The sequence below is a fragment of the Limanda limanda genome, chromosome 6 (assembly GCF_963576545.1).
Source record: "Limanda limanda chromosome 6, fLimLim1.1, whole genome shotgun sequence".
Lineage (NCBI taxonomy): Eukaryota > Metazoa > Chordata > Actinopteri > Pleuronectiformes > Pleuronectidae > Limanda > Limanda limanda.
The window spans coordinates 5,968,776-5,994,600 of NC_083641.1; the positions used below are offsets into that span (position 1 = coordinate 5,968,776).

The 25,825-nt window shown below is 41.8% G+C and overlaps 2 protein-coding genes across 2 annotated transcripts; both read right to left on the reverse strand.

The window, feature by feature from the left end:
* Window positions 1–9,103: 9,103 nt before the first annotated feature.
* LOC133003650 (von Willebrand factor A domain-containing protein 5A-like) lies at window positions 9,104–12,985 on the reverse strand. Its single transcript, XM_061073437.1, has 10 exons — window positions 12,962–12,985; window positions 12,752–12,853; window positions 12,433–12,655; window positions 11,126–11,292; window positions 10,921–11,035; window positions 10,645–10,820; window positions 10,464–10,552; window positions 10,212–10,356; window positions 9,369–9,448; window positions 9,104–9,288 (listed from the first exon to the last, which is right to left on the reverse strand). Exons 1-10 carry the CDS (start codon window positions 12,983–12,985, stop codon window positions 9,171–9,173), a joined length of 1,239 nt encoding a protein of 412 aa, XP_060929420.1. The 3' UTR covers window positions 9,104–9,170.
* Window positions 12,986–14,385: 1,400 nt separating this feature from the next.
* LOC133003515 (von Willebrand factor A domain-containing protein 5A-like) lies at window positions 14,386–25,697 on the reverse strand. Its single transcript, XM_061073271.1, has 18 exons — window positions 25,638–25,697; window positions 25,193–25,395; window positions 24,874–25,096; window positions 24,102–24,268; window positions 23,897–24,011; window positions 23,621–23,796; window positions 23,444–23,532; window positions 23,196–23,340; window positions 19,851–19,930; window positions 19,656–19,770; window positions 19,252–19,410; window positions 19,032–19,135; window positions 18,396–18,616; window positions 16,836–16,886; window positions 16,158–16,316; window positions 15,431–15,585; window positions 15,027–15,150; window positions 14,386–14,924 (listed from the first exon to the last, which is right to left on the reverse strand). Exons 1-18 carry the CDS (start codon window positions 25,681–25,683, stop codon window positions 14,851–14,853), a joined length of 2,406 nt encoding a protein of 801 aa, XP_060929254.1. The 5' UTR covers window positions 25,684–25,697; the 3' UTR covers window positions 14,386–14,850.
* Window positions 25,698–25,825: the final 128 nt, after the last annotated feature.

Sequence of the window (25,825 nt, forward strand, 5' to 3'; positions counted from 1 at the left end):
AATTCAGTTTTCAGCTTCTAAGGTGATATCAGACAAAAACGGCAGATACTTAATTGTTGCAGGTACGTTATTCCATATTCCCATTTTATTAGTTAACATATATGCCCCCAATTTCGATGATCCACACTTTATGAATAAGCTATTTGAACGTCTTCCCTCATTGAACAACAGCCTCCTCATAATTGTAACATGATTGGGACATGAACTGTGTAATGGATCCCAACTTAGACCGCTCCAACCCACGTACTCTGACTCCTTCTTCAATGGCGAGGTCACTTTCAGATTTTGTGTCCAGGAACAGTTGCACTGATCCTTGGAGATTTAATAACCCTCATAACAAGGAATATTCCTTCTTTTCTCAGATGCATCAATCTTTCTCTCGGATTGATTATTATTTTATTGATGCTAAACTAATTCCCAAAGTACTGTCTGTTAATTATCATCCTATTGTTATTTCTGACCATGCCCCTCTTTCTTTAGATATTCAGTTCTCTTCACAACCCCGGTACTCAACACCTTGGAGGTTTAATACATTACTTCTCTCAGATGATAAGTTCACCAAATTTATTACAACTAAAATAGATGATTATATCTCTCTAAATCAAAATGATATGGAACCAGTTTCATGTTCACTGCTATGGGAATCATTAAAAGCATATGTAACCCAAGGGAGTAGGTTTGATTTGGACATTGGTGGGGTCCGTGGGATATGAAAGTGCTTCCTAAAGTTGATAGGTTTTTTTTGTATTCGCAATGATAATTGAAAAAAAAATCAATAAATCGGCTTAATTAACATGTTTATAATGCATATCTGAATATCAAAAGAGAATATGCATTCTGTAATGTTATAGGTTAAAGCAACTAATGAAAGAAAATGAGTCAACTTAGAAGAGTTTTCAACTTTACTCTGGTGCAACTGTAAACAACATCAACAACATTGTAAATAAATATTTTTGAAATAATACAACAACAGGTGTATCACTAAATGTACAGGTCAGTATAATTTCCTGCTGGGCATTTCTTCCTCCAGTGCCCATGAGCCAGCTGCAGGGTCATCAGCCAGGAATCGCTAATACTAACATATACACAGATTAGTGTCCATTGTGCTCTTCCTATTTGAAAGAACCAAACACATGCCTACGTCTTTCTGTAACAGAAATGAACTGCTGATAGATTTCTTTAAGGTCAATGTTGTCCAGTGTCTCCTGATGGACATGGCACACTGCAAGATTGTTCAATCTGAGTTGAGTCAAGGTGGTTCTCAGCCATGTTTTAAGCCTCCTGAGAGCACTGAAACTTCTTTCAGCCTCAGCTGATGCAACTGGTATGACTAAAAGCAGCCTGATAAGGGACTCAACCTGATCAAACAGACCTCTCACTTCAACTGTCAATCCTCTCATTATGTCTGCCACTTCAACACTAGATTTGACAGTGTATTTGGACCTAAACATGGCTAGTTGGACCTTTAGTATGTCCCTGTTCAGCTCTGGGTACTGATCTACAATGTCATTCACTTCTCCAGTCAGGAGAGTTTCCTCCAGCTTTTGCAAGACATTTAGATCTGGTTGGTTGAACCTCTCCTCAAACTGAATGTGCACACTATCAAGCATTTTATAGAACTCTGTTCTATAATGCTCCTCTGCTGACTTGGGGATGTGCTGGCTTGCTTCACTTGTGAATCGTTTTGGTGGCTTTCTTTGGTGAGGAATCTGAATGGGCTCAATCCCAAGGGAGTCAACCATAGCCACTGCTTTCTCAAAAACCTCATGAAAGCTCTCCTTATTTCTTTTGGCATGTACAGTAGATTTCACACACTGTATGGCACTTCTCATACCTGCAACAGTTTCAGTCCTTTTTTGAAGGGATGTGTTCAGACACTCCAGCTCCTCTATCACTTCTAATGCCAGACAAAGACCAAGTACCGTTTTCCCTTTCTCAAACCTCTCACGCAAACCATTTGCTCTCATGCCTGTGTTTGACCCACTTGATGCCATCTCCTCCAAGCTAGACAAAACACGTTCATACTGAGACAGCACCGCTCTGATAGCTTTGCCCCGCACTGTCCACCTGGTTGGACAAAGTGGTCTGAGTGATTTTAATGGTACCTCTGAACTTATGGCTTTGGAAAATATGTTCTTGAATTTTCCTGATTGCTTGTTTAATGTGCCAAGCTCATGCACCCACTGTAAGGAATCATTGATCAAGGGACTGGCTCTGCATGCAGACTGCGTAATCAGGTTAAGACAGTGTGCCCCACAATGCACATACAATGCTAACGGTTGCTGTCTCTTCAGTTCTGCTTGTGCTCCAGAATATTTGCCTGACATATTAGCAGCACCATCATATGTCTGGCCTCTTAACCCAGAAATGGGAAATGTAAATGAGAGGGAAACCTTGAAGGAAAATAAAGGTTATTAAATTTAATTAATGTTTATTTATCCCCAAAAATTTTTTTTAAACCATTGCTCCCTTTCCACACAAATAAAACATGAAAATAATGGTAGGCCTATACCTTAAAATGCGGATCTCTTTGGCATTATAGCCTATGCTGACTAATAATCAATATCAGTATTTTATGGCTCTAAAATATATAACCTTTTAATTAACTTACACGTTGACTTCTAAAGAAGTCTCTTATGTCCAGTTTTCGTTTCTTCGACATCCTACACACACACACGCACACACGCACACATGCACGCACAGCGCGCGCACGCACAAGCATAAAACACACACAAATATAAATGTTACTGCAAATGACATCACTGATATTAAAATCCGTCTCGCTGACGTGACCGAAGGCAGAACTTACACTCGCAGATGCAGATATTAGCTATGCACTGAGGCGTCCTGTTGCTCCTCCTGTCTGGGACTAGCAAGTTGCCGGTAGCTTTTTTTTTTTTTTAACAAGCAGATGGAGTGACAGCGGGGACGGCCAATCGGGTTGAATATAGGTTTGCGGGAAACCGCTACAGCCAATCAAAGCGCGATAGTTGTTTAGAGGCGGGACTTCTAGCAGAGACTGATTTTTAACCCTTTGTGTACTATAATTATTGCCTAAACAATACGGACAGCGGGTGTATTATTGGTAGGGACTACACAGTAGAGGCTGGATTTTGGTAGGGTCGGGACCCTACCGTCCCTATATAATCCTACGCCCTTGATGTAACCCTCTGGGAAAACCAGTTGTTACCAAAACACTTATTTATAGTTTTATTTATATTTCCTCCTTACTGAGAATTCCTTTTATTTAATTAACAATTCTGTTTTATTTCTCTGTATTTAATTTATTATTATTAAGTCATTTCCTTTTGGCTCAGGAAGTGTTCTACAGGTCAAAAAACTTGACAACAAATGAGCCTATTGGTTCAAGGTGAGATAACTGCATGTTATTGGGAAAAACGGTCTAAGTCCCGCCTCCTCACTCAAGTTAGATAGGTGTGCAGTCGAGTGTGGAGACAGACCTGGCCTGATGAGAAGTGGAGAAGTTGAGATTACGGAGCGATATTACTGCTACTAGTACTCGATATAATATTGAACAAAGAGAAGTTAGAGTATGTTTGAGCCCATAAGAAGTTTATCAACTACTGAGAAGACCTGGAGAGCAGCTTAGAGCACCGGTTATTCTTTTCTTTTCCCGGTGAGTTGCACATGCTCAATTAGCCACCACACGTGGCACAGTAGTGAAATGCTATATGACTTAGCATAGCCTCGTGGTGTTTTTGCCATTGAGTGTACTGTAAGATGTTTCATATTTCTTTAGTTATAGAGACAAAAGGGGACATTTGTGTGTGTAATATGAGTATGTATATTAGTTACATTGAGTACAGAGCTAAGGATTATGTAGCTGAATTTCAGCTTTGAGATTAGCTTTCCGTTCATCATTGTGCTGCTTGCATTCACAAATGCAAGGTGTCAGTGTTGTGACAAGAAAAATATTCACATTGCTTTACTTACGATATTCACATATAGTGAGTATTTGATGATAAGCTGTAGGTTGTTTGCATAATAATCTAACATTCATATGGTTTCACTGCCATTAAAATTGTAATTTAATAAGTATTGCTTATACTTTAATATTAAGAGTTAAATGTTATGATACAACAGTAATCCTTTATTCATGGGTTAAGTACTGAATTGTATTATATGTTGACATTGATAAAATTGAACTGTACAGTTAAGAGAATACGAATATTTGCATATGTTGCTATATAAGCCGTGTTATGTTACACAGGCTGGGTTTTCTGGATACCCTTGAACTTTGAGTTGGATTGGAATCTCTTCCTGACGAGGGAGATGGCGAGCCACCCGTGTTGAGCACCTGGATTGAGGAGCGCTTCCAGCATTCATCTACCTTGCTGTCAGTGTGGTAGGACTGTGGGGAAGGACCTCAAAGGACAGTTGAATCTAGCAGAACATCCTATTTTTTGAGGATCACTTTTATTTTCTGGGTGCACCCATTTCAAAAGACATTTCAAAACCCATTACAAAAGACATTTCTAATTTTACTAAACTGAATGCCGGCAATGTTGTAATTATTTTGTGTGTTAATACAATTGTTTTCATTTAAACTTAACTCTGTGTTCTGGTTTCTCATTGTGGTGTCTGATTCCTGTTAATTACTCCTCCCTACGAATCTGGGTTATACTGGTCCAGTGTGCACCTACCCTCCATGTGGGTTACACATACTTGAGGGGACAAATTATTTCTTACTCTGCCCACTTAAATAAGTCCCGCAAAGCCAAATTGCAAGAAATCTCTATCAATATCACCAAATTGGACCAACAACTCGCTACTTGCTCCTCTCCCAGTTTACTTAAACAGCGTGTCGATTTACAGACTGAATTTGATCTCATCACCACTAGTGATGCAGAGCGACTTCTTTTACGATCACGCTCCACATATTATGAACATGGTGACAAGGCAAGTCGTCTTCTGGCTCATCAACTCGCCACCAAGCTGCTTCACGTATGATCCCTCAAATAAAAGATTCATCTGGCTCATTGCATAAGGACCCCACCACCATTAATTCGGTCTTTCACTCATTCTAATCCTCTTTATATAAGTCTGAATCTCCACCTGACACCACTGAATTGAATTTATTCCTAGATAGCCTCATCTTCCCTGTGATAAGCTCAGATGCTGCAAAAGAACTTGACTCACCATTAACAGTAGAAGAAATCACTTTCGCTGCGAGAGGTATGCAAAATAACAAGGCTCCTGGCCCTGATGGATTTCCAGTGGAATTTAAGAGATTTCAGGATAAATTGTCCCCTTTGCTACATGCTGTTTATAAGGAATCACTTGAACATTGCACTCTCCCTCCCACTTTAAGGCAAGCCTCCATAAGTCTCCTCTTAAAAAAAGATAAAGATCCGAATCTCTGCGGCTCATACAGACCTCTTTCATTGATAAATGTAGATGCTATTGTCTCACATGAGCAAACCGGATTTGTTAAGGGACGACAGTTATTCTTTAACGTCCGAACACTCCTAAATATTATTTATTCTAAAACTGCCACAACAACACCTGAGGTAGTCATCTCGGTCGACGCTGAAAAAGCATTCGATAGGGTTGAATGGGACTATTTATTTACTGTACTAAAGAAGTTTGGACTGGGTAATGGGTTCATTTCGTGGATACGTCTCCTTTACACATCACCACAAGCAAACATTTCCACTAATGGCATTCAGTCCAATTTTTTTACTCTAACCCGTGGCACCAGACAGGGGTGTCCCCTATCTCCTCTATTGTTTGCGCTAGCTATAGAGCCCCTGTCAATCTTTCTGAGGTCCTCCTCCACTTTTACTGGGATCTCACGATTGGGCACAGAATTTAAATTGTCACTTTATGCTGATGACTCATTGTTGTATGTCTCAGATCCTGTCCTTTCGATTCCCACAATCTTATCTGCTTTCCAGAGATTTGGTTCTTTCTCAGGCTATAAAGTGAATACTTCTAAAAGCGAATGCTATCCTGTCAATGCTTCAGCATCACGGCTCACACAATCAGATGTCCCTTTCAAAATGAGCCTTTCTGGCTTTAAGTATCTCGGGATCAACGTAACCAGAACGTTAAACTCTCTTTTTTCTGCTAATTTCTCACCTTTAATGTCTAAAATTAAGTCTGACCTCCAAAGATGGAAGAGCTTGCCTCTCTCGTTAATTGGAAGAATTAACGCGGTTAAAATGAATATTCTGCCCAAATTTCTTTTTTTGTTCCATTGTCTCCCACTTTTCCTGCCAAAGCAGTTTTTTAAAACAATCGATCAGACTATTTCTGACTTCTTGTGGTGTGGAAAGGCTCCTAGGATCCGCAAATCCACACTTCAGTGATGTAAATTCAATGGCGGATTAGCACTTCCGAATTTTCAACTGTATTATTGGGCGACACACATTCAAAAAATTTCATTTTGGTTCAAGTCAGTGAATCTGCCATGGTGCCACCTAGAGGCACAGTCATGTGTTTCATCCTCCTTACCTGCTCTACTTACCTCTTCTATTCCATCCAACCTCTCAGGCTTCACAAATAATCAAGTGGTTCACTCCACACTTAAAATTTGGTATCAGTTTAGGAAACACTTCAAATTTAAATCAACATCTACTTTAGCTCCTTTACTGAACAATCATTTATTTCGACCTCCACTTACAGATTCAACCTTTCTCACATGGCATAATAGAGGCCTGAAATGTTTTAAAGATCTTTACAAAGATGGTATTTTTCGTAGCTTTACAAATCTCTCAGGAGAATTTCATCTCCCAACTTCTCATCTATTTCGTTACTTTCAAATTAGACACTGCGCTAAAGCTTTGTTTCCATTTTTTCCCTCCTCGCCGCCGACCCTACAGTGGGAGGTGCTTTTAAACCACGATCCACTTCAAAAATCACTCATCTCTAAAGTTTATAATGAACTTCTGTCTTTTGATTGCTCTCCAGTTACTAAAGTTAGGGCTGCCTGGGAAGATGAAATGGATCTATATTTGGAGGATGACTGGTGGGACACTGCTCTTAAGAAAATTCATACAAGTTCATCCTGCGCTCGTCTCACACTTATACAATTTAAAGTTCTGTTTAGAGTCCACTTTTCTAAAGCGCGACTGTCGCAAATCTACCCCAGTATCACTGACAAAAATGCGACAAATGTCATGCTTCATCCTGCAATTTAACCCATATGTTCTACTCTTGTCCGCTACTCTCTTGCTTTTGGCTGAACTATTTTGATACCATGTCAAAAATACTTTCAGTGATTATAAAAGTCTCCCCCCATGTTGCCATATTCGGGCTCCCAGAGAACCACAACCGGTTTACCTCTAATCAATTAGACATTTTAGCTTTCACTTCTTTACTGGCAAGACGCCACCTTCTTCTCAACTGGAAGTCAACTAAAGCTCCCTCCAGCACTCAGTGGCTCAACGACACCATGTCTTTCCTAAAGCTGGAAAAGATTAGATATTCTGTGAAAGGTAGCTCTAACAAATTTTATAGTAAGTGGCTTCCCTTTCTTACATTCTTTCACTCTCTCCAGTCTCTGCCCCCTGATTGACGGACCCCCCCTCTCTCTCTCTCTTTTCTCTCTTTCTTCTTCCTTTTTATTCATTCATTTACTTATTCTTTTTTTTTTGTGTTTTCTTTAGTTTTTTGTTTTCCTTTTGATTTATTGATACTGTGCAGCTTTGATACTTGGTTATTACTTGATAGAATTTGCAGCTGTCTGTCTTTCATTATTGTTGTTGTTTTCATTGAGTTGTGTAGTGTGTTGTTTGTATGACCACGTTCATGTGGTCCATAAAATAGGAAAAACATCCTAGGAGGAAGACTGTATGCCCTACTCTTAATCCATCGTGATGCACAGTGTTTTCATGGTGTCAATGTCTCTATATATTGTTAATTGTCGGACTGTGATTTTGTGATACCTAATGTAAATTTGACATTGCTTCCTGTTCTACTGTGCCATACCTTCTAATAAAAATATAAAAAAAAAAAAAAAAAGGAGAGATGATGCTGATCTTACCTGTCCAGTTAATCAGTGACCTCTGACCCAGGAAAATTACTGTGATTGGTGGAGAGAGAACAGTGAATGACATTCCTTCTGGTAAATCCCATGTGTCTGCGATGTCGTCCATTGCTGGATGCAGAGCGAATCTCAGCGACCTTTTTATACAATTTATACGACTCTCCATGATTTAATATTATTATCTGTTTTTAATATCAACAATAATTTCTTACTTCAGGTTGAATCCTGTCAGTTCCTGTGAGGAACTGAGCATGACCCTCTCCTTCCATTTGTATTTTTCTTGTATTTAACACAATCCGGTTTTGTACAGCTTGGTGCAATTTCTAATTATTCAAGTAAGTTTATTCTTAATGATTAAACTCAAACGTTGTACCCATTGTCCTCTGGAGGTTTGAGAGGGAAGTTATGCTGGTTCTGAGAGAGATGACCTGCCAGGCTGTACTTCACAGTCACAGAGCCATCTGCTGCCTCTGAACTCTGAATTATATCAAGAATTGAATGTAATACATGGTGTTTTCACTAATAAACATTAATTAATGAATAATAATGTGCTGAGCAGAGAGGTATTTCATTTTAGGAGTGTGCTGCACCCACCTGTCTGATGAGCTGGGCATAAATCAGTGACCTTTGACGCTGGAAAAGGGCTGTGATTGGTGGCGAAAGAACTGTCATAGACACTCCTGTTGGCAAATCGCATGTGACTGAGATGTCCACCACAGCTGGCTGCAGAGCAAATCTCACGACTGCATCACCTGATGGGGAAAATACAGTTTTCAAAAGTAGGAACAGAAACTGAAGCTGCTTTCAGACATTCATTGAAATCCAGAGATCCTCCAGACATTCTACAGTTCTGCCAGTCCCCTAGAAAAAGTCTGCAGACAACAGAAGATCCTCTGCAGGAATCACCGCGAGCTATTGGGAGTGTTGATGACGTTTCTGACGTGTGACAGATGCATAAATTAATGAAAACATATAATTTTGGATGAAAAAGCAGAGCAATACATATAAAGATGTCAAGAGAGCTTTTGGTGATAAGGACCTACACAAGTGTTGATGTGCAGATTAATGTGTCATGTCCTTACCTTACTGAAGCCATGATTTGTATTGAGTTGTTTCAGCAGTGTGAAACGCAACAGTTTTGCCATGTTTAATGTCTTTCTTATTTTAGGTTGCATCCTGTCGGTTCCTGTGATGAACTGAGCGTGACCTCCTCCTTCCTTGGCCAACCCATGATAGGAGCAGAGCTGGCTCCTTCCCCGATCCCAAAAGAGAAACACCTACAACACAGTAGTTAAGTGTTTAACACAGACAGCATTACAACGTGGGACACACTGTGAGCAGGACTCTGTGGTTTCACCTGTGGGAACCTGAATTCTTCTTCACCAGATCAATCACTTCTTTGGTGTTGAACACTTCTCCGTCAGAGAAGACAAAAAGCTGGGGAGGAGAGTGTACACAGGAGTTACATACCAGCACACCCAGTAACATGTCATCCAGCTAGGTAAGAATAATGAGAAAGGTGTGGTAACTATGAGTTTCACACACACCATTGCAACATGCTCAAGACTGTTCTTGGACATAGATGCACGTAGATGCACTGTATGAATGTGTGCGAGAAGAACTGTAGTGTAATAATACTAAGATAAGTGCTATATAAATACAGGAGATTTAAACCTAATCTATAGTTTCAATTCCATTGTTTTCTCTGAATAGGTCAGTGACACTATCCAGTATCACTGCACACACGTCACTCTTGCACGACTGAAAAATGCTTACGTTTAATGGCATCGTAAAATAATAGATATACTTTCTGCCTAACAAAGTTTAAACTTTTAGAGTGAGTATCCTCTATGAAATGATGCAGTTGTTGCCAAAAACCTTGAGTAATCCATAGCACAGCATCTGAACTTGATCTGTGCCACATTCTATTCTAACGGAGTGAGGCAGGGCAAATTTAACACTGATTGTTCTGGACCAGGAAATGGTAGAACTTTCCCCTTGAGCAAGTCACAGCCCCACAGCTCTACCTGACTCTAATGGTGGAAAGGGAGTGAGAACATTTTTAGAGTTATAGTTCTGTCACATAAACAGAGACAATAGTGTGTTGACTCTGATAGTGATGATAGCATTGATTCATGTACAACTTTTGCGCGTGTGTCTGTGTTTGTGTGTGTGTGTGTGTGTGTGTGTGTAGTATTACTTGTCTAGGTTGATTAGGAATGCAGGGCTGGCTGTATATGTGTTTAATGGGTTCAAGGATCTCTGTTCCTCCCAGATTTGCCTGCATCGCTTTGACTTTCTTCAGTGACTCTTCTAAGTTCTTCTCAATGTACTCCACACTCTTACTGCCATCGCACACGTGCAAGAACACATGTAAACACACATGCACAAACAAGCATTAACAACAAGGACAGAATGAGATCTGTTGAACGGACGTGAGGTATTGACTTACGGGAAGATGTGTTCAAAGCCGGAACCAAAACTGTAGATGTTGAAGTAGCAGCCCATTGGTAAGCTCTTCAACAGGAGCAGTAGAGTATCCTGAGGGAAGCAGACACAAGTTGGTTAGGTAAGGTAACTGTGTGTGAGACACTATGAAAAGTTTAATGACAGAGTTTACATTCGCTGAATACCCTGGCACTGGCAATTCGAGATTCTTGCAGCTTGGTGTCACTTGTTGGACAATCCATACTCCCAGATCGATCCAGGTGAAGCACAAACTCTCCACGTGAGGCGAGTGAAGACATCACAGACTTGGGGAACTCAGGGTACAGGCTCAGCATCAGGACTGGATCGCCCATCAGACTCCCTGAAACATCATTGATTCCAACACGTGTAAGAAAGTTGGACGACGAGGATGATCAACTTTACTATTTTGCAGAGTAACAACCTGACTCGTTTTCACTCACCAGGTTTGGCAGAGGCTTGTCCTGCCTCCACCACAGCAGTGGGCTTGTGAGCATCTCTGTAATAAATCAGCAGCTCAACATCTCTGTCAAACTTGTGTCCTGCAGCCAACTTGACCTGCAGTTCACAAAGCACACTCAGTTATATTTGTAGCTCTCAGTGCTGAGGAACAACCACACACAGAGGACATGTGAGCAGTCTACCTACCCTGGCCTGCGTCTGCTCTGTGTTGACGTACTGGAGAGACTCCAGAGAGCAGCTGGACTCAACTTTGGAGATTGGACGAGAAGACGACACTCGGACAGAAAAGGACAGACTGTAGGGAACCAGAGAGGCTGGAACAGAGGTCACCTGCACACCAGCACCTTCAGAACCTGTATACAACACAAGAAAAGAGAATAATAAGTAAAGGTTGATATCCTTCTCCCTGCTGCTTTCTTCAGATCCTCTGATCCTGAGGTGTTCCCAGGCAAGATGGTGTACACACTACAGCAGGTTCTTGGTCTGCCGCTGGGTCTCCTCTTATTTGGGAGATCAGACGCCAAAAGTTACTCAATTGGCTCCTTTCATTGTGCTAATGCAGTGAATTCAAACTGATGTATGACATCCTCACACTGCCTCTTAACCTGGGAGGAAAGTTCAGCTACTCCTGGTCCACTCTTACTCTGCTGCTTTCCTAAGAATTGTATTTTATGTCTGAGGTAAAAATAATTTGGAAAGATTACACAAACAAGCATGACAAAGTGAAGTAAGGTGACCTGAATTCCTACAATCAGCAACTAGTGGGGGGGGACAGTCATATCTGCTGCAAATTGTGGAATGTCAGCTTAAAATGATACAATTATATTGTAAATAAAGATAAATACATTGAAAAATACATGACAGATGTCAGGTTTGATTGGTTCTCCACCTCGAACAGGTCACAAGTCATTTCACCGGTCATTTATTAGGATTTCAATATCAGGATTTGCGGGTAAAGTAAGGGTAAAGCCTGACTCGTTATTATTATTATTATTATTATTGTTATTATTGTTATTATTATTATTATATGACACTCAGAAGAGTGCATACATCTGAGGCCCAACACTCAAATTTGTATTTAGATCGCGCCAAATTATACTAACTCAAGACATATTCTCTGCGAAATCAATGAAAAAAACAAAAAAGGCCTGTTCCGCAATGTGAAAGAAAGTGAAGAAAAAAATAGCTCCGGATCGATATTGTTCTTTTATCAACCATACCACGTTCTGCCACCAAGTTGAATTGTAATCCACTCAGAGACTTTTGACACCAGACAAATATTTGTTGCAAGGTTAACATTAAATGTTATGTACATCTACTGCCGCAATCTAACAAGCAATACTGCAGACTATAGAGCAGCAGACCAATTTTGTGGGGGGTAATGAAGAGGCAGCATTAATAACAATGGGCACTTGGTACTTGACGCTACCCCAGTGACAGACAAGACACAGTTTGGTTTGCATTAAACCAAAAGTGCTGGCTGGGTTTCCTACCCTGAGGTTTGTAGCGAGGGTTGAGCACAGCAGGCAGACAAAACCTCAGCCCGTCATCCGCCTGCACAGCCAGCTCAGTGACGTACTCCAGCCTGACGGAGGCGCTCTCTCCTGGAGGCAGACTGCTCACACTCAAAGTGAATATATCTGGACTCTGCTCACTCTCCTCCAACAGGAAGGCCTGCTGACCGGAGCTCAGCGCATCATCATAATCCTCACGAGCCTGAAGACACAGACACAACACACGTGAGCTACACTCACTGTTTTACTGGTTCTTTAGGATCCATCACACTGAGTGAGACGTCACTGTCCAGCTCACCTTCTGTTTCTCCTTCACCTCAGCTACAATCTGTGTCTGTCCAATCTGAGCACTGAAGTGACAGACAGCAGCATCTCCAGGGAGAGGGAAGACAAAAACAGCCTCCAGAAAAAAAGTAAAAAAGGACGGATCTAACTTATTAATATACGCGTCTACTCACACTTCGGTTAAGATCCTGAAACTGTTTTAACGTAAAACAAATGAATTCACAATCATACTTTGTGCATCGTCCATCGCGTCACACCCATACAGTCTGTGGCCACGCCCACCTTGTCCAGTTCCGTTACATTAGGTGGCGCAGTCACAGAAACATGTACGCACCATCAGAAGTTACGGATCGTAAAACAAACTGAAGAAGGCAGCGGGTTTTTGTAGACGCCATATTTTTTATCCACATTGCAGCGATGTATTTTACCACTGAGATTCGTCTCCAGCGCAAGTGTGACGTCAAACAACGTTATTTCCAGTGTGTCTGGTGGAAACTTCTGGTGCGTCATTTTGTCCTACATGTATAGGTCCAGAGAAGAAGAAGCAGCTTACCTCGGGCTGTGTGGGACGCTGTCACTGCAGGTCGTTGTTAGATGTGCAGACCTGGTGCAGACACAACAGGGTAAAGCGAGGAAGAGCCTGACCTGTAAACACTGCGAGGAAAGTTCCCGTCACGCCTGCTGGTTGCTCGATTTTATCAGTAGAGAGAACCGGACGGGCGGAGCTTGAGGCTATGTCTGTGCCTTATCAGGACAGACCAGTCAGAGACATGTTAACATTTCACTTTCTGTTTCTCAGCCTCAAACATGCACGCTATCACTACCTAGCGGTGGAGGATAGGAATGAACACGCTTTCTGATTGGGCTGCCCATCTCTGTTATGCTGAACTCTGGAGATCCTCCGGACTTTCTCAACAGAGGCTGTTTGTGTGAACACATATCTGAGTGAGAGCCACACAATTAGTATGAAGGACGATACATGACTTAAGTGTAAATAAATGTATAAATAAATTCATAATTAAGGAAATAAAAACAGAAATGTATAAATAAATGTCTTAAATATATTTCCACGTTTATTTATTTCTGTATCTCTGTGTCCGTATGCTAATGAGAAAGGCGGTCCTAACCTCAGTTCCATGCAGGATTGGTCACAGGAGTGTGATGATCCAGTCCTACTACTTCTGCCTTTCAATGCTCACTGGTGTCCAGTAGCTGTTTGCAGTGTTGAGCCAGTTCACACTTAAAATTAACTAGTTCAAGTTCAGAGGGTTAGGGTTAGTTAAGGTAGTTTTTTATTGGGATGATTTAGGTGTCAGTAGTCCTGACTGTAAGCGTCATGTCTCGTGTTGTACTGAGCACATGTTGACGAGTCCTTTTTCATGATGCTTAAATGCAGCCTCATAAACTCTGGAGTGAATCAAACAACACTGAGTGACTTCATGTACTGATCGGGTCCTGATAACTAGTGACGAGTATTTATTAGTTCCAGTGAGAGCAGAGAGGAGGAGGAGGAAACATTAACTCCAGCTCGGTACAAACCTGTTGCAGCTTCTGCTCTGATCATGACGCAGCTGATCACTGAGCAAATGTGAAAAACAAAAAATGCAAAGTCAAAGTAATGGTAAAGAAAAAGAAAAAAGTCCTGGATCCACACCAACATTTAATGGGTTCTTCAATCAACCTGATATCATATGCTTCTGCCAAGTTTCTTGAAATATTTCCAAAAGTTTTTGCACAATATGCTTACAAACAAACAAACCAACAGACAGGGGTGAAAACATAACCTCCATGGCAGGGGTAACATTCATTACATTCAATTTAGCTGACGCTTTTATCCAAAGCGACTTACAATTCGTGCATCATCATCTACGAGGGGCCATTTGAGGGGTTCAGTATCTTGCCCAAGGACACTTCGGCATGAAGATGGGGAAGATTGAGGATTGAACTGCCGACCTTCTGGTCTGAGGACGACCACCCTACCCCTTAGCCACATTCATGTGAAACATAGCATCAAATGAAAATGGAAAACATGATAGAACAGGTGATTTATTGTTGGGTTAAAGTGAGACTAAATAAATGATGTAAAATGGGCACCCATACAATACAAAATCCTCAGAGCCCCATGGCGTCTTTCTGCACATGGCAACCCAACAGTCTGTTTCCAGCTTCCACGCCCTCTGATGGTACTGGAAAAAAATACAAAGAAAAACACAATACAAATCATCAGAAGCTGATATTATCCAGTATACATTGTTAAAAACAACAGCTCTTAATATTATGATCGTTACCATTCTGAGCACGGAGCCAGGACACAGCCTTCATAGCCAGAAGCTCCCACTCTGGCTTCGCATCCATCTTGAAGCCATGGAGCCAGATCAGAGCCAGAATGGTGGCCCACACTTCCTGGTTCACCTATTTCAGCAAATCCAAAAGAAAATCATACAGAAAAGGTACAATAGAAGAAAGAAAAACCAAAAGATCAAAAATAAATGAGAGTTTCAAATGGGAAAATAAGACCATCAGGGACCATCAGGCTGAATCTGAACAACTTAATGCAACAACATGATGCATTAAATTAAATGTCTTTTTTTGTCTTCTTTGCAGATGGGTGGTCACAATATAATATCACTGCATTATTTTAAAACAAGAAACCCATTGTTTTTTTGTGTTATTATTTTTGACAGTAACTCACAGCTGAAGGCTTTGTGTTCTCCACCTCCTCGCTGGTCTTTCCCACAGCAGCAGCCAGAGCCGGATCAAGCAGCCAGCAGCCAGACGCCTTCTGCAGGGTGACCAGCTGCAGCAAAGGGTCTCTGGGTGGCTGCTTTGATAGAGCCTGACTTGAGACTGAAGAAAAAAGTATGAGAATATCTATCCATTCATCCCATAGCTACATCACTTAATTATTGAGGTTTTCATATGATTTTTTTCCATCAAGATCCATGAATTATTCTCTGAGAAATTAGCGAAAGTGTTGAAAAACACCTCTTAATGTTAATGAAAGTGAAAAAGTATTTTTGGATCCACTCCCTGATCTGAATCGGCACCAAAATGTAACATGTTCTTTCTTCGGTCATTCCCCAGCCCTCATGCACTGAACTCTGCGGATCCTCCGTATTTTCTCCAGGGGAGGTGTGTATGTGAAAGCAAATGTCCAAGTGAGAGGCTCCATAGTTTCTGTCCTCATATTATAATGTCTGTAGAAATCCAGGAGAAGACATAACCCCCTTGCTGTAATGATTCACAAGTTTCAGCCTGATCAAAAAGGCCCACAAAAGACTACAAAAGGTATTAGTCTACTCACTAGAGCCTACTACAGGGATACAGTCTGATGAAGGTGTCTTTCAAGGCAAAGAGTAAATATGAACAAATAGTGTCATAAATGGATGTTTGGCAGGTGTGTGCACTGGTCTACTTACAAGTGGAATCACGCATGTCGAGGGACATCTCAGCTTGTCCACTGCAAGCTCTCATTCCCTGCGTTGATGGTTTTTGTCTCCCCATACTTTTGAGCTTCATGTTAATACCAGTAAACACGCTGCCAGACTTTCCTTTAGGCGCTGCTGCCCTTGCACAAGCTGATGGGAGAGCAGAGTAGTGTGAGAATAAATCCACTGGTAATGGTTTGTGATCTCAACCAGCAAAATGTAATAGCTCTTTAAAGGGATATTTCTATGCCGATGGAAGGGTGAGTGAAGTGTTTGAGTCCACAAAACACTGGAGTCTGAGGGGTAAACTTTGTTGCAACCAAATCCAATTCAATTGAGGTCAATGACGACCTCTTCTTCAGACGTAATAAAACAACAGAGAAATCGCAACCTGCCTCCATTCTGCTCCTGTGGTGTCATCCTAGTGTCCGTCAGACATATATAAAAAAAATAGAATTACCACCTGGCCATTTGTTATGGCCGAAACAATTTTTGACCATCAAATTCTAATCAGGTCTTTTAGTCCATATGAACCTTTGTAGCTTATCTGACTTTATTATCTCAGTGTTCCCGAGATACTATGTTTATGATTGTGAAGAGACAAGCAGCATTACAAACTTTACATAGATTTACTGTATTCATAAAAATGTCAATGTGTGTGTTACTTACATGTTACTACATGTTTCGCCCCGAAATTGCATCTCTGCATCCGCATGAGAGCTATAAGATATAAGAAGTTTGAGGTTAAGTGAACAACATTAGAATTAGTGAACAATAAATAGTGAGGAAACTACTGGTTTCTGAGCTCATTTATAACTCACAATAACAACTTAATGAGTACTTGAAATAGTCAAGTTGTTCAAATATATTCAATATAGCATAATACAATAATTGCCTCTATTTACATACATATAAACACACGTGGGCATATGAACATATCAGCAAATGTGCACATACAAACACACTGAGCACAATTGGAAATGTAGTTCTTATGTACAAATTAAAACCAATAAGAGTGAATTGTATATACGGAGTAATGACACTTAGTGGAAGTTGAGAATAGAAGACTGTTACCACATGCCTCAGAGGTAGGGCTGAACGATTTGGGGAAATAATCTAATTGCGATTTTTTTCCCCAATATTGCGATTGCCATTTAATATGCAATTTTTTTATTTGATCCAATTTTTTTTCCCCAACAAAACGTAATGAATTATTTAAATATGACCAACACAATATTAGATACATTTAGTGTTAAATAATATTTAAAATTATAGGTGCCTTATTGCTCCCAAGTCAGAAACATTTCACACAACTGAAACATAGAATTTGCCTCTTTTTAATATATATATAATATTTTGTAAAATCAAAGAAAATAAAGTTATAAATAAAAAATGGAGAAATGCACAGGCCATATAGTCAAACAGTACAACTGCATGTATGAACTGTTTCCTGAAGCTAATGAAATGGTCCCACTCCTCAGACTGTGATTTTTAACCCTTTCGAACACAAGTCACGTAACAGACAGAGTGTGTGTGTGGAGCCACAACACAGCAGACATGAGGCGCTGTAAAGCCTTGAGCATTCCGTTCATGTCCCAGTGGTCGTGCAGCGGTACGGAGGCGCCGGGCCTCAGCAGGAACACCCCCATGCTGAGCACCTCCGTCCCGCAGATGTGCGTGTAGGGGACCGGGGGCTCTGGAGCCCCCCTGCCCCGGAGCTCGGCTCGCCGACCCGGAGCTCGGCTTGCTTTTCCGGGGAGCGATTTTCAGGTCCGCCGCCCGCAACGCGATCACCAGCGAGATGAGCTCGCTCTATGTTTGCGCCACGTAGGTGACGCAGGCCTGCTTCGCTATCTTCTGGATCAGTGGAGTTGTGTTGTCCCGCGGCATTCTGGCTGCGGGTGCGGACGGCAGCCCGGTGCGCAGGTATCAAAGACCTGAGAGACTGTGGCCTGGACCTTTGTCATGACCAGACGACTGGTTCAAGCTACCTCGACACGCTGAGGCTTGAAGGGGCTGGGTGTGTGGGGGGAGCTAGTCAGCGGTGGTTAGAAACTACCGACAGTGATACAAGGATGGAAAAATCACGAACCAATGGCAGGGGATGCTACGTGGGCTCCACCACAGAAGGATGGAGATGTTATGTCAACAGCATAGTAGGCAGAGGTGGTCAAAAGGTCTTGGATCTTCAGACTCTTGGTATCGGTTTTTCCTTTGCTATTTGCTTACCAGGTGTTGGAACAGGTCTCCGCACCAGAGGTCCTCTAATAGGCTCGCCGTTGCCTTTGTTGACGGCAATGAAGGCCGTGTAGGAGCTGCTCACTCCTGATTGGACACTGAGCTGCACCATCTTCTCCTTCACTCCTCCGTCTTGCTGTCCTCTGTGTTCTCTCTCCTCTGTCTCTAGGGAGCGGATCAGAGTCCGAGCACTCAACCTGTGGACTGTTAGTCTGCATACAGGAGAGTGAACACAGAGCTAAAACATCTCATGAGGTCTCAAAACATCAGATTACTACGCAGTATATATACATGACAGTTAAATCATTACTGCTACACTTCTAACTAATGAGCTACAAAATGCTAGTGGTGAAAATCAACTTGAGATTTTCTAACTAAGTTTAATTCCTATGGTAAGAAAAATAAGCATCTTTATTGATAGAAATGTGTCGCTCACTGTGATGAAACAAGTCAAATTCATAGATGAATAATACTATCAACTGTTTTGTTTGTGTGTCTATCAGTAAATGACATGTAACAGTGCATTTTTCTTGTATTAAAAACAACCCTGTTTTTTACAGCTTGGTGCAATTTCTAATGATTCAAGTTAGTTTATTCTATGTTAATGATTAAACTCCAACATTGTACCCATTGTCCTCTGGAGGTTTGAGAGGGAAGTGAAGCTGGTTCTGAGAGAGATGACCTGCCAGGCTGTACTTCACCGTCACAGAGCCCTCCGCTGCCTCTGAACTCTGAATTATATCAAGAATTGAATATAAACATGGTGTTTTCACTAATAAACATTAATTAATGAATAATTATATGCTGAGCAGAGAGGTATTTCATTTTAGGAGTGTGCTGCACCTACCTGTCCGGTGAGTTGTGCATAAATCAGTGACCTTTGACCCTGGAAAAGGGCTGTGAGTGGTGGCGAAAGAACAGTCACAGACACTCCTGTTGGCAAATCCCATGTGACTGAGATGTCCACAACAGCTGGCTGCAGAGCAAATCTCAGCGACTGCATCACCTGATGGGGAAAATACAGTTTTTCAAATGTAGGAACAGGAACTGAAGCTGCTTTCAGACATTCATTGAACTCCAGAGATCCTCCAGATATTCTACGGCTCTGCCAGTCCCCTAGAAAAAGTCTGCAGACAACAGAAGATCCTGTGAAGGATTCACCGCGAGCTATTGGGAGTGTTGATAACGTTTCTGACGTTGTTTCAGCAGTGTGTAACGCAACAGTTTTGCCATGTTTAATGTCTTTCTTACTTTAGGTTGCATCCTGTCGGTTCCTGTGATGAACTGAGCGTGACCTCCTCCTTCCTTGGCCAACCCATTGATAAGAGCAGAGCTGGCTCCTTCCCCGATCCCAAAAGAGAAACACCTACAACACAGTAGTTAAGTGTTTAACACAGACAGCATTACAACATGGGACACACTGTGAGCAGGGCTCTGTGGTTTCACCTGTGGGAACCTGAATTCTTCTTCACCAGATCAATCACTTCTTTGGTGTTTGACACTTCTCCGTCAGTGAAGACAAAAACCTGGGGAGGAGCATGTACACAGGAGTTACATACCAGCACACCCAGTAATATGCGGAGTCATCAACGTAGTTCTGTGAGAGCATTGTTAAGATGCCTCTGTAATAACACAACTGTTTTTATGGTGCAGTCAAATACAATGGTAACAAGTATGAGCATCAAACACACAGTCCGGTTGGTTCAGATTTGTACATGCAATTTAAATAAGACATTGGGAATTCTGTGCTGATGGAATGGTATAGTCTTAAGCTATATTGATGACATGCATGTTAAACACTATTGTTGGGCAAGGCCCAGTGATCCGACTTAGAACAAAGAGTCGTAAAACCTTAGGCCAGGCTCGGGAAACCCCTTACATTTGAAATCCAGCATGGGCCCTTATCTCCATGTGGCAGCAGGTCACGTCCTGGGTCCCCCACGGTAAGCTCGCCCCTGGGGGCCAAATCCTGACAACTCAATTGGCTGGAGGGCCACACTGACCCCTGACCCCTTCTCCCAGGGGGGAGTCACCTGAGACATGACTTAAAAGGGCTGAGCTCACAGAAATCTTTCTCTCTTCACTCAGATGCCCAAGCAACAACAGAACCCCTCCGGGGTTCTACTAGTTAACTCGGTATTTTTAAGAGACTCCCTTTGTCCTCCTCTTTTCCACGCTGCTCAAGTTGTTTTCTGACCTCAAGAGGTCTAACCACACGACTCAGTAACTAATGGAGGCGATAAGACATTTGTTTTGTTCATTTCAATTCATTTCATTCATTTCTTCTTTTACCTTAGTTGACGTTTTTATTTTGAAAAGGACTTTTCCTGTTTTTAACTTGGAAAGACCAAAACAGGAAATTGCTCGCTGGACGATCTCAGACTGTTTCCTTATCCACACGGACTTTACTTTATTCTTTCTCCACACGATCTACAACGGCTACAAGCAGCCGAACGTCCCTGTGAGGCAGCACGATCTCCGCTGCTGCAGAAGAAGACCAAGCTTCATCCCGTCACGGAGCATGACTGATCCGCTCCGGTCCGGCCCAGCTGCGGTGCTCACGGGAGCTCGCCTGAGAGGCCAAGACATTGTTCACTGGACTTCCGGGAGATTCGCGCCGAGGCGCAGGCAACCCACGAAATCACGGTCACAGTAAGAGGCTTATGTTGTCTGGGCAGATGTTAGTTTTAATATGTAGCGTGTTGATTTAATACTTGAGTGTATTTTGTTGATGGAACTTCCGTGTTCCATTGTTTTAGCCGGCCACTACTCCGAGCCGCTACTTCCGGTTTCCGGTTGGATCGCAATGTTTTGTGTTGCAAGTAAATAGGGCCGCGAGAAGCGCCTCCGCCCGCACTGTTAACGTCTGTGTGAGTCTGCAGTGATTTCACCGATCAGAACCTCGGCCCACAACGCTCGCTGGAGGGCTGAGGGGTGAATCACTGTTAACTCATCTCAGGCGTACTTTTAAGAGCTTCTTTGAACTCTCCTTACATGTTTTCTCATGTTTTCTCTCTCTCTCTCTCTCTCTCTCTCTTTCTAAACCGACCTATACACACTTCTGACCTGTATTTATAATACAGGTCATGTCACATAGTTAAATCTATGCTTAGAGAGGCTGAACACATCTGGAAACCATTCGGCCCCCAAAGCCAAGCAGAGATAAGAATTCTCTTTGTCTAAAATTTCCTTTGTGTAATTCATGTGACGACCACCAGTGTGCGCTCCGGCCACATGGTGTCATTAACATAGACTCCATCTTGAATAACGCAAGTTAACCCACCATTTTGAGTCTATTATTGCCACGCCTCCGCTCTCTCTCTCCTCCCATCCTGGCTCTAAATTCATAACGGCTCCGCCATCTTGTTTTGTAGTCAATCCGCCATTTTGAGAGTTTTTAGGCCTTGATTCCACGAATCATGATCGGCCTCCATCTTAGATGTGATGTCACTACGCGTCATCGCCACCCCCCTTCTTTTTCTCTCTCTCGCACACACACACACACACACACACACACACACACACACACACACACACATTGATAGACACAGACAGACACACACACACACAGAGACACATAGATGGACCAGAGGTTACATGCGTGTTCTAAATTGTGATAAGCTGCTGTTGTTATCTTTGAAATATGGGAGTTTGTTAAGATGATGAATCATTAAATAACACTAACTTTATTTCACACACACACACATAGACACACACACACAGAGAGACACTTTGACACAGACACACACACACATAGAGACAGACATACATAGGTAGACCGCAGGTTGTCCATGTATTTTCTGAATTGTGATAAGTGCTGCTGCTGTGTTTACCTTTGAAATATTGGAGCTTGTTAAAATGATAAATCATTGAATAACATTATAACTTTATTTCCCCTTTTTAATAAATACTTTTGTAATTAAAGTATCTGTAGTCTGTGATTATTTGTGCATCTGTATGTGATTGCAGCTGGATTATGATCGCCTGTGCTCGAACTTAGAAGCCTTCACTGTTTATTAAGTAATCGTTAATATTAAAATATTGACATTATTAATTTGACATTTATCATTATGAGACTGATAATTATAGCTTGACATCGTTGGCCCCTGGGAAACCAGGGTGGTGCCCCCCTTTCTCAATTATTAATATAGATAGTATTATTCTTAAATTGATAATTTTATTGTGTTGGACTAATTATTTTCATTATTCTTGGTTGATAACCTTATCATTGTTAATTGATAGCTTGTACTTTCTAATTGATAATTCCTACTTTCTCATTAGTGGTTTTATTGTTATTTGATTACTGATCATCTTCAATTAATAATTTAATTATTTTTGATAGATAATTTTTATTATTTTAATAATCATATTTCATGATTATTATTAATTAGCCAACGTCAAGTCTACTCCTATTGCACAACACTATGAATGACAAAAATTGTTTACAATAAATAATTACATAAACAAATGAATATATAATACTGTTTGTGATGAAAAGGCAATTTCTGTATTTCTGAAGAAGTGAATTGATTTACTTTAACATTTATTTATTGATGTATTTTCTACATTTCTAAAAAAAATCTGTATGTATTTGTCTATATGATCATTATTAGGGTGGGGTAAACTCAGTTTACAGACGGATTGGTAATAGCAGTGTGATCATCAGATCTATCTGTCTTGAGTTTGCCAGTATAGGCTGGAACAAAAATAGAAATACAGAAATAGCCTTTTCATTTATACTATTGAAATTGTGTTCATTCATGGCTTTGTGTGTGTGTGTGAGTGAGTTACTTGTCGAGGTTGATTACAAATGCAGGTCTCGCTTAAAATATGTGTGAGGGGCTTTAGAATCTCTGTTCCTCCCAGATTTGCCTGCATCGCTTCGACTTTCTTCAGGGCCTCTTCTAAGGTCTTCTCACTGTACTCCACACTCTTTCTGCGATCGCACACGTGCATGAACAAATGCAAACACACATGCGCAAACAAGCATTAACAACAAGGACAGGATAATATCTGTTGTGTGTTGTTGAGTGACTTACGGGAAGATGTATTCAAAGCTGGAGCCGAAACTGTAGATGTTGAAGTAGCAGCCCATTGGTAAGCTCTTCAACAGGAGCAGTAGAGTATCCTGAGGGAAGCAGAAACAAGTTGGTTAAGGTAACTGTGTGTGAGACACTATGAAAAGTTAAATGACAGAGTTTACACTCGCTGAATACCCTCGCACTGGCAATTCGAGTTTCTTGCCGCTTGCCATTACTCATTGGACAACCCATACTCCCAGATCGATCCAGTAGGAACACAAACTCTCCCTGTGAGGCCAGTGCAGACATCACAGACTGGGGGAACTCAGGGTACAGGCTCAGCATCAGGACTGGATCGCCCATCAGACTCCCTGAAACATCATTGATTCCAACACGTGTAAGTAAGTTGGACGACGAGGATGATCAACTTTACTATTTTGCAGAGTAACAACCTGACTCGTTTTCACTCACCAGGTTTGGCAGAGGCTTGTCCTGCCTCCACCACAGCAGTGGGCTTATGAGCATCTTTGTAATAAATCAGCAGCTCAACATCTCTGTCAAACTTGTGTCCTGCAGCCAACTTGACCTGCAGTTCACAAAGCACACTCAGTTATATTTTCAGCTCTCAGTGCTGAGGAACAACCACACACAGCGGACATGTGAGCAGTTAACCTACCGTGGCCTGCGTCTGCTCTGTGTTGACGTACTGGAGAGACTCCAGAGAGCAGCTGGACTCGACTTTGGAGATTGGACGAGAAGACGACACTCGGACAGAAAACGACAGACTGTAGGGAACCAGAGAGGCTGGAACAGAGGTCACCTGCACACCGGCACCTTCACTGCCTTAAGTTAGAAATTATCAAAAAATCATTGCATTACATTTAAGCAAAACGTCAGTAATAGGCACAGGGCAAACTAAAACAAGATGCTGGTGGCTATTCGAGGATGGACATGTATAGGTATTAAAGGGATAGTTCACCGAAAAATGTAGTTTCACTCATTATCTACTCACCACTATGCATATGGAGAGGAGGGTGAAGGGTTTGAGTCCATTAAACCAAATCCCAAGTTATTTAAAAACACAGAGCCACACACTACACTATATCAGGCCTCGTTTATAGTACTACTGGGGCAGCTGTGGCTGAGGAGGTAGAGAAGGTTGGTGGTTTGATTCCTGGCGCCACCATTGTGCATTCCACTGTGTCCTTATGCAATATACTGAAGCCCAAATTTCATGAAAGGTTTGCCTAAAGAGTTGCTGAGTGCATGACTAGGTGAATGCAACTTATGCTATACAGCGCGTTGGAAAGACTGGAAGCTCTATAAATACAGGCCATTTGCATTAATGTAGACAATCATGTCACATGGAAAATATGACTGCCGCAGTTAATCCAAGGTTTTAGTGTGTTGATGTTTAAAGGTTTCAAAGTGCTGGCTGGGTTTCCTACCCTGAGGTTTGTAGCGAGGGTTGAGCACAGCAGGCAGACAAAACCTCAGCCCGTCATCAGCCTGCACAGCCAGCTCAGTGACGTACTCCAGCCTGACGGAGGCGCTCTGTCCTGGAGGCAGACTGCCCACACTCAGAGTGAATATATCTGGACTCTGCTCGCTCTCCTCCAACAGGAAGGCCTGCTGACCGGCGCTCAGCGCATCATCATAATCCTCACGAGCCTGAAGACACAGACACAACACACGTGAGCTACACTCACTGTTTTACTGGTTCTTTAGGATCCGACACACTGAGTGAGACGTCACTGCCCAGCTCACCTTCTGTTTCTCCTTCACCTCAGCTACAATCTGTGTCTGTCCAATCTGAGCACTGAAGTGACAGACAGCAGCATCTCCAGGCAGAGGGAAGACAAAAACAGCCTCCAGAGGTTTGTCCTCCTTGTTCTCGTAGTTCAGAGTGGAGACCACTGTCGCCACATGGTCCCTCACCTCCAGCTCCACCTCAATGCTCTTCAGGGGAACTGAGCGAGAAACACACGTAAACAGTGAACTTGAACAGAAAACAATATTGTTATGTGACACAAAGTTAAGCTTCCTGAATTGCTGGATTCCCTAAAGCATTAAACTGTATATTTTACTTTCATGTTTAAAGATTCAAAAAGTTTGAAAGCCCTTTTCTGCCACCCTAAAGCCCCAAAACACACACTTGCATTGACCGTTTATATAAAGTAAACATTAGTTGTGTTTTATGACAGCTGTGTACCTGGCTCATTGTTGGTATTAAGTAGACCACAGCAGTTCACCATCATGTCAGTTCAGCGTGTAACACAATCAAAGTAGTTATTCCTGTATAAAATGAAATGTTGCAAGAGTAATAGACAGAAAAACAAGATACAGTTAAGATACAGTGGACAAGAGAGAATCTGAATTATATATATGCATTATATATCA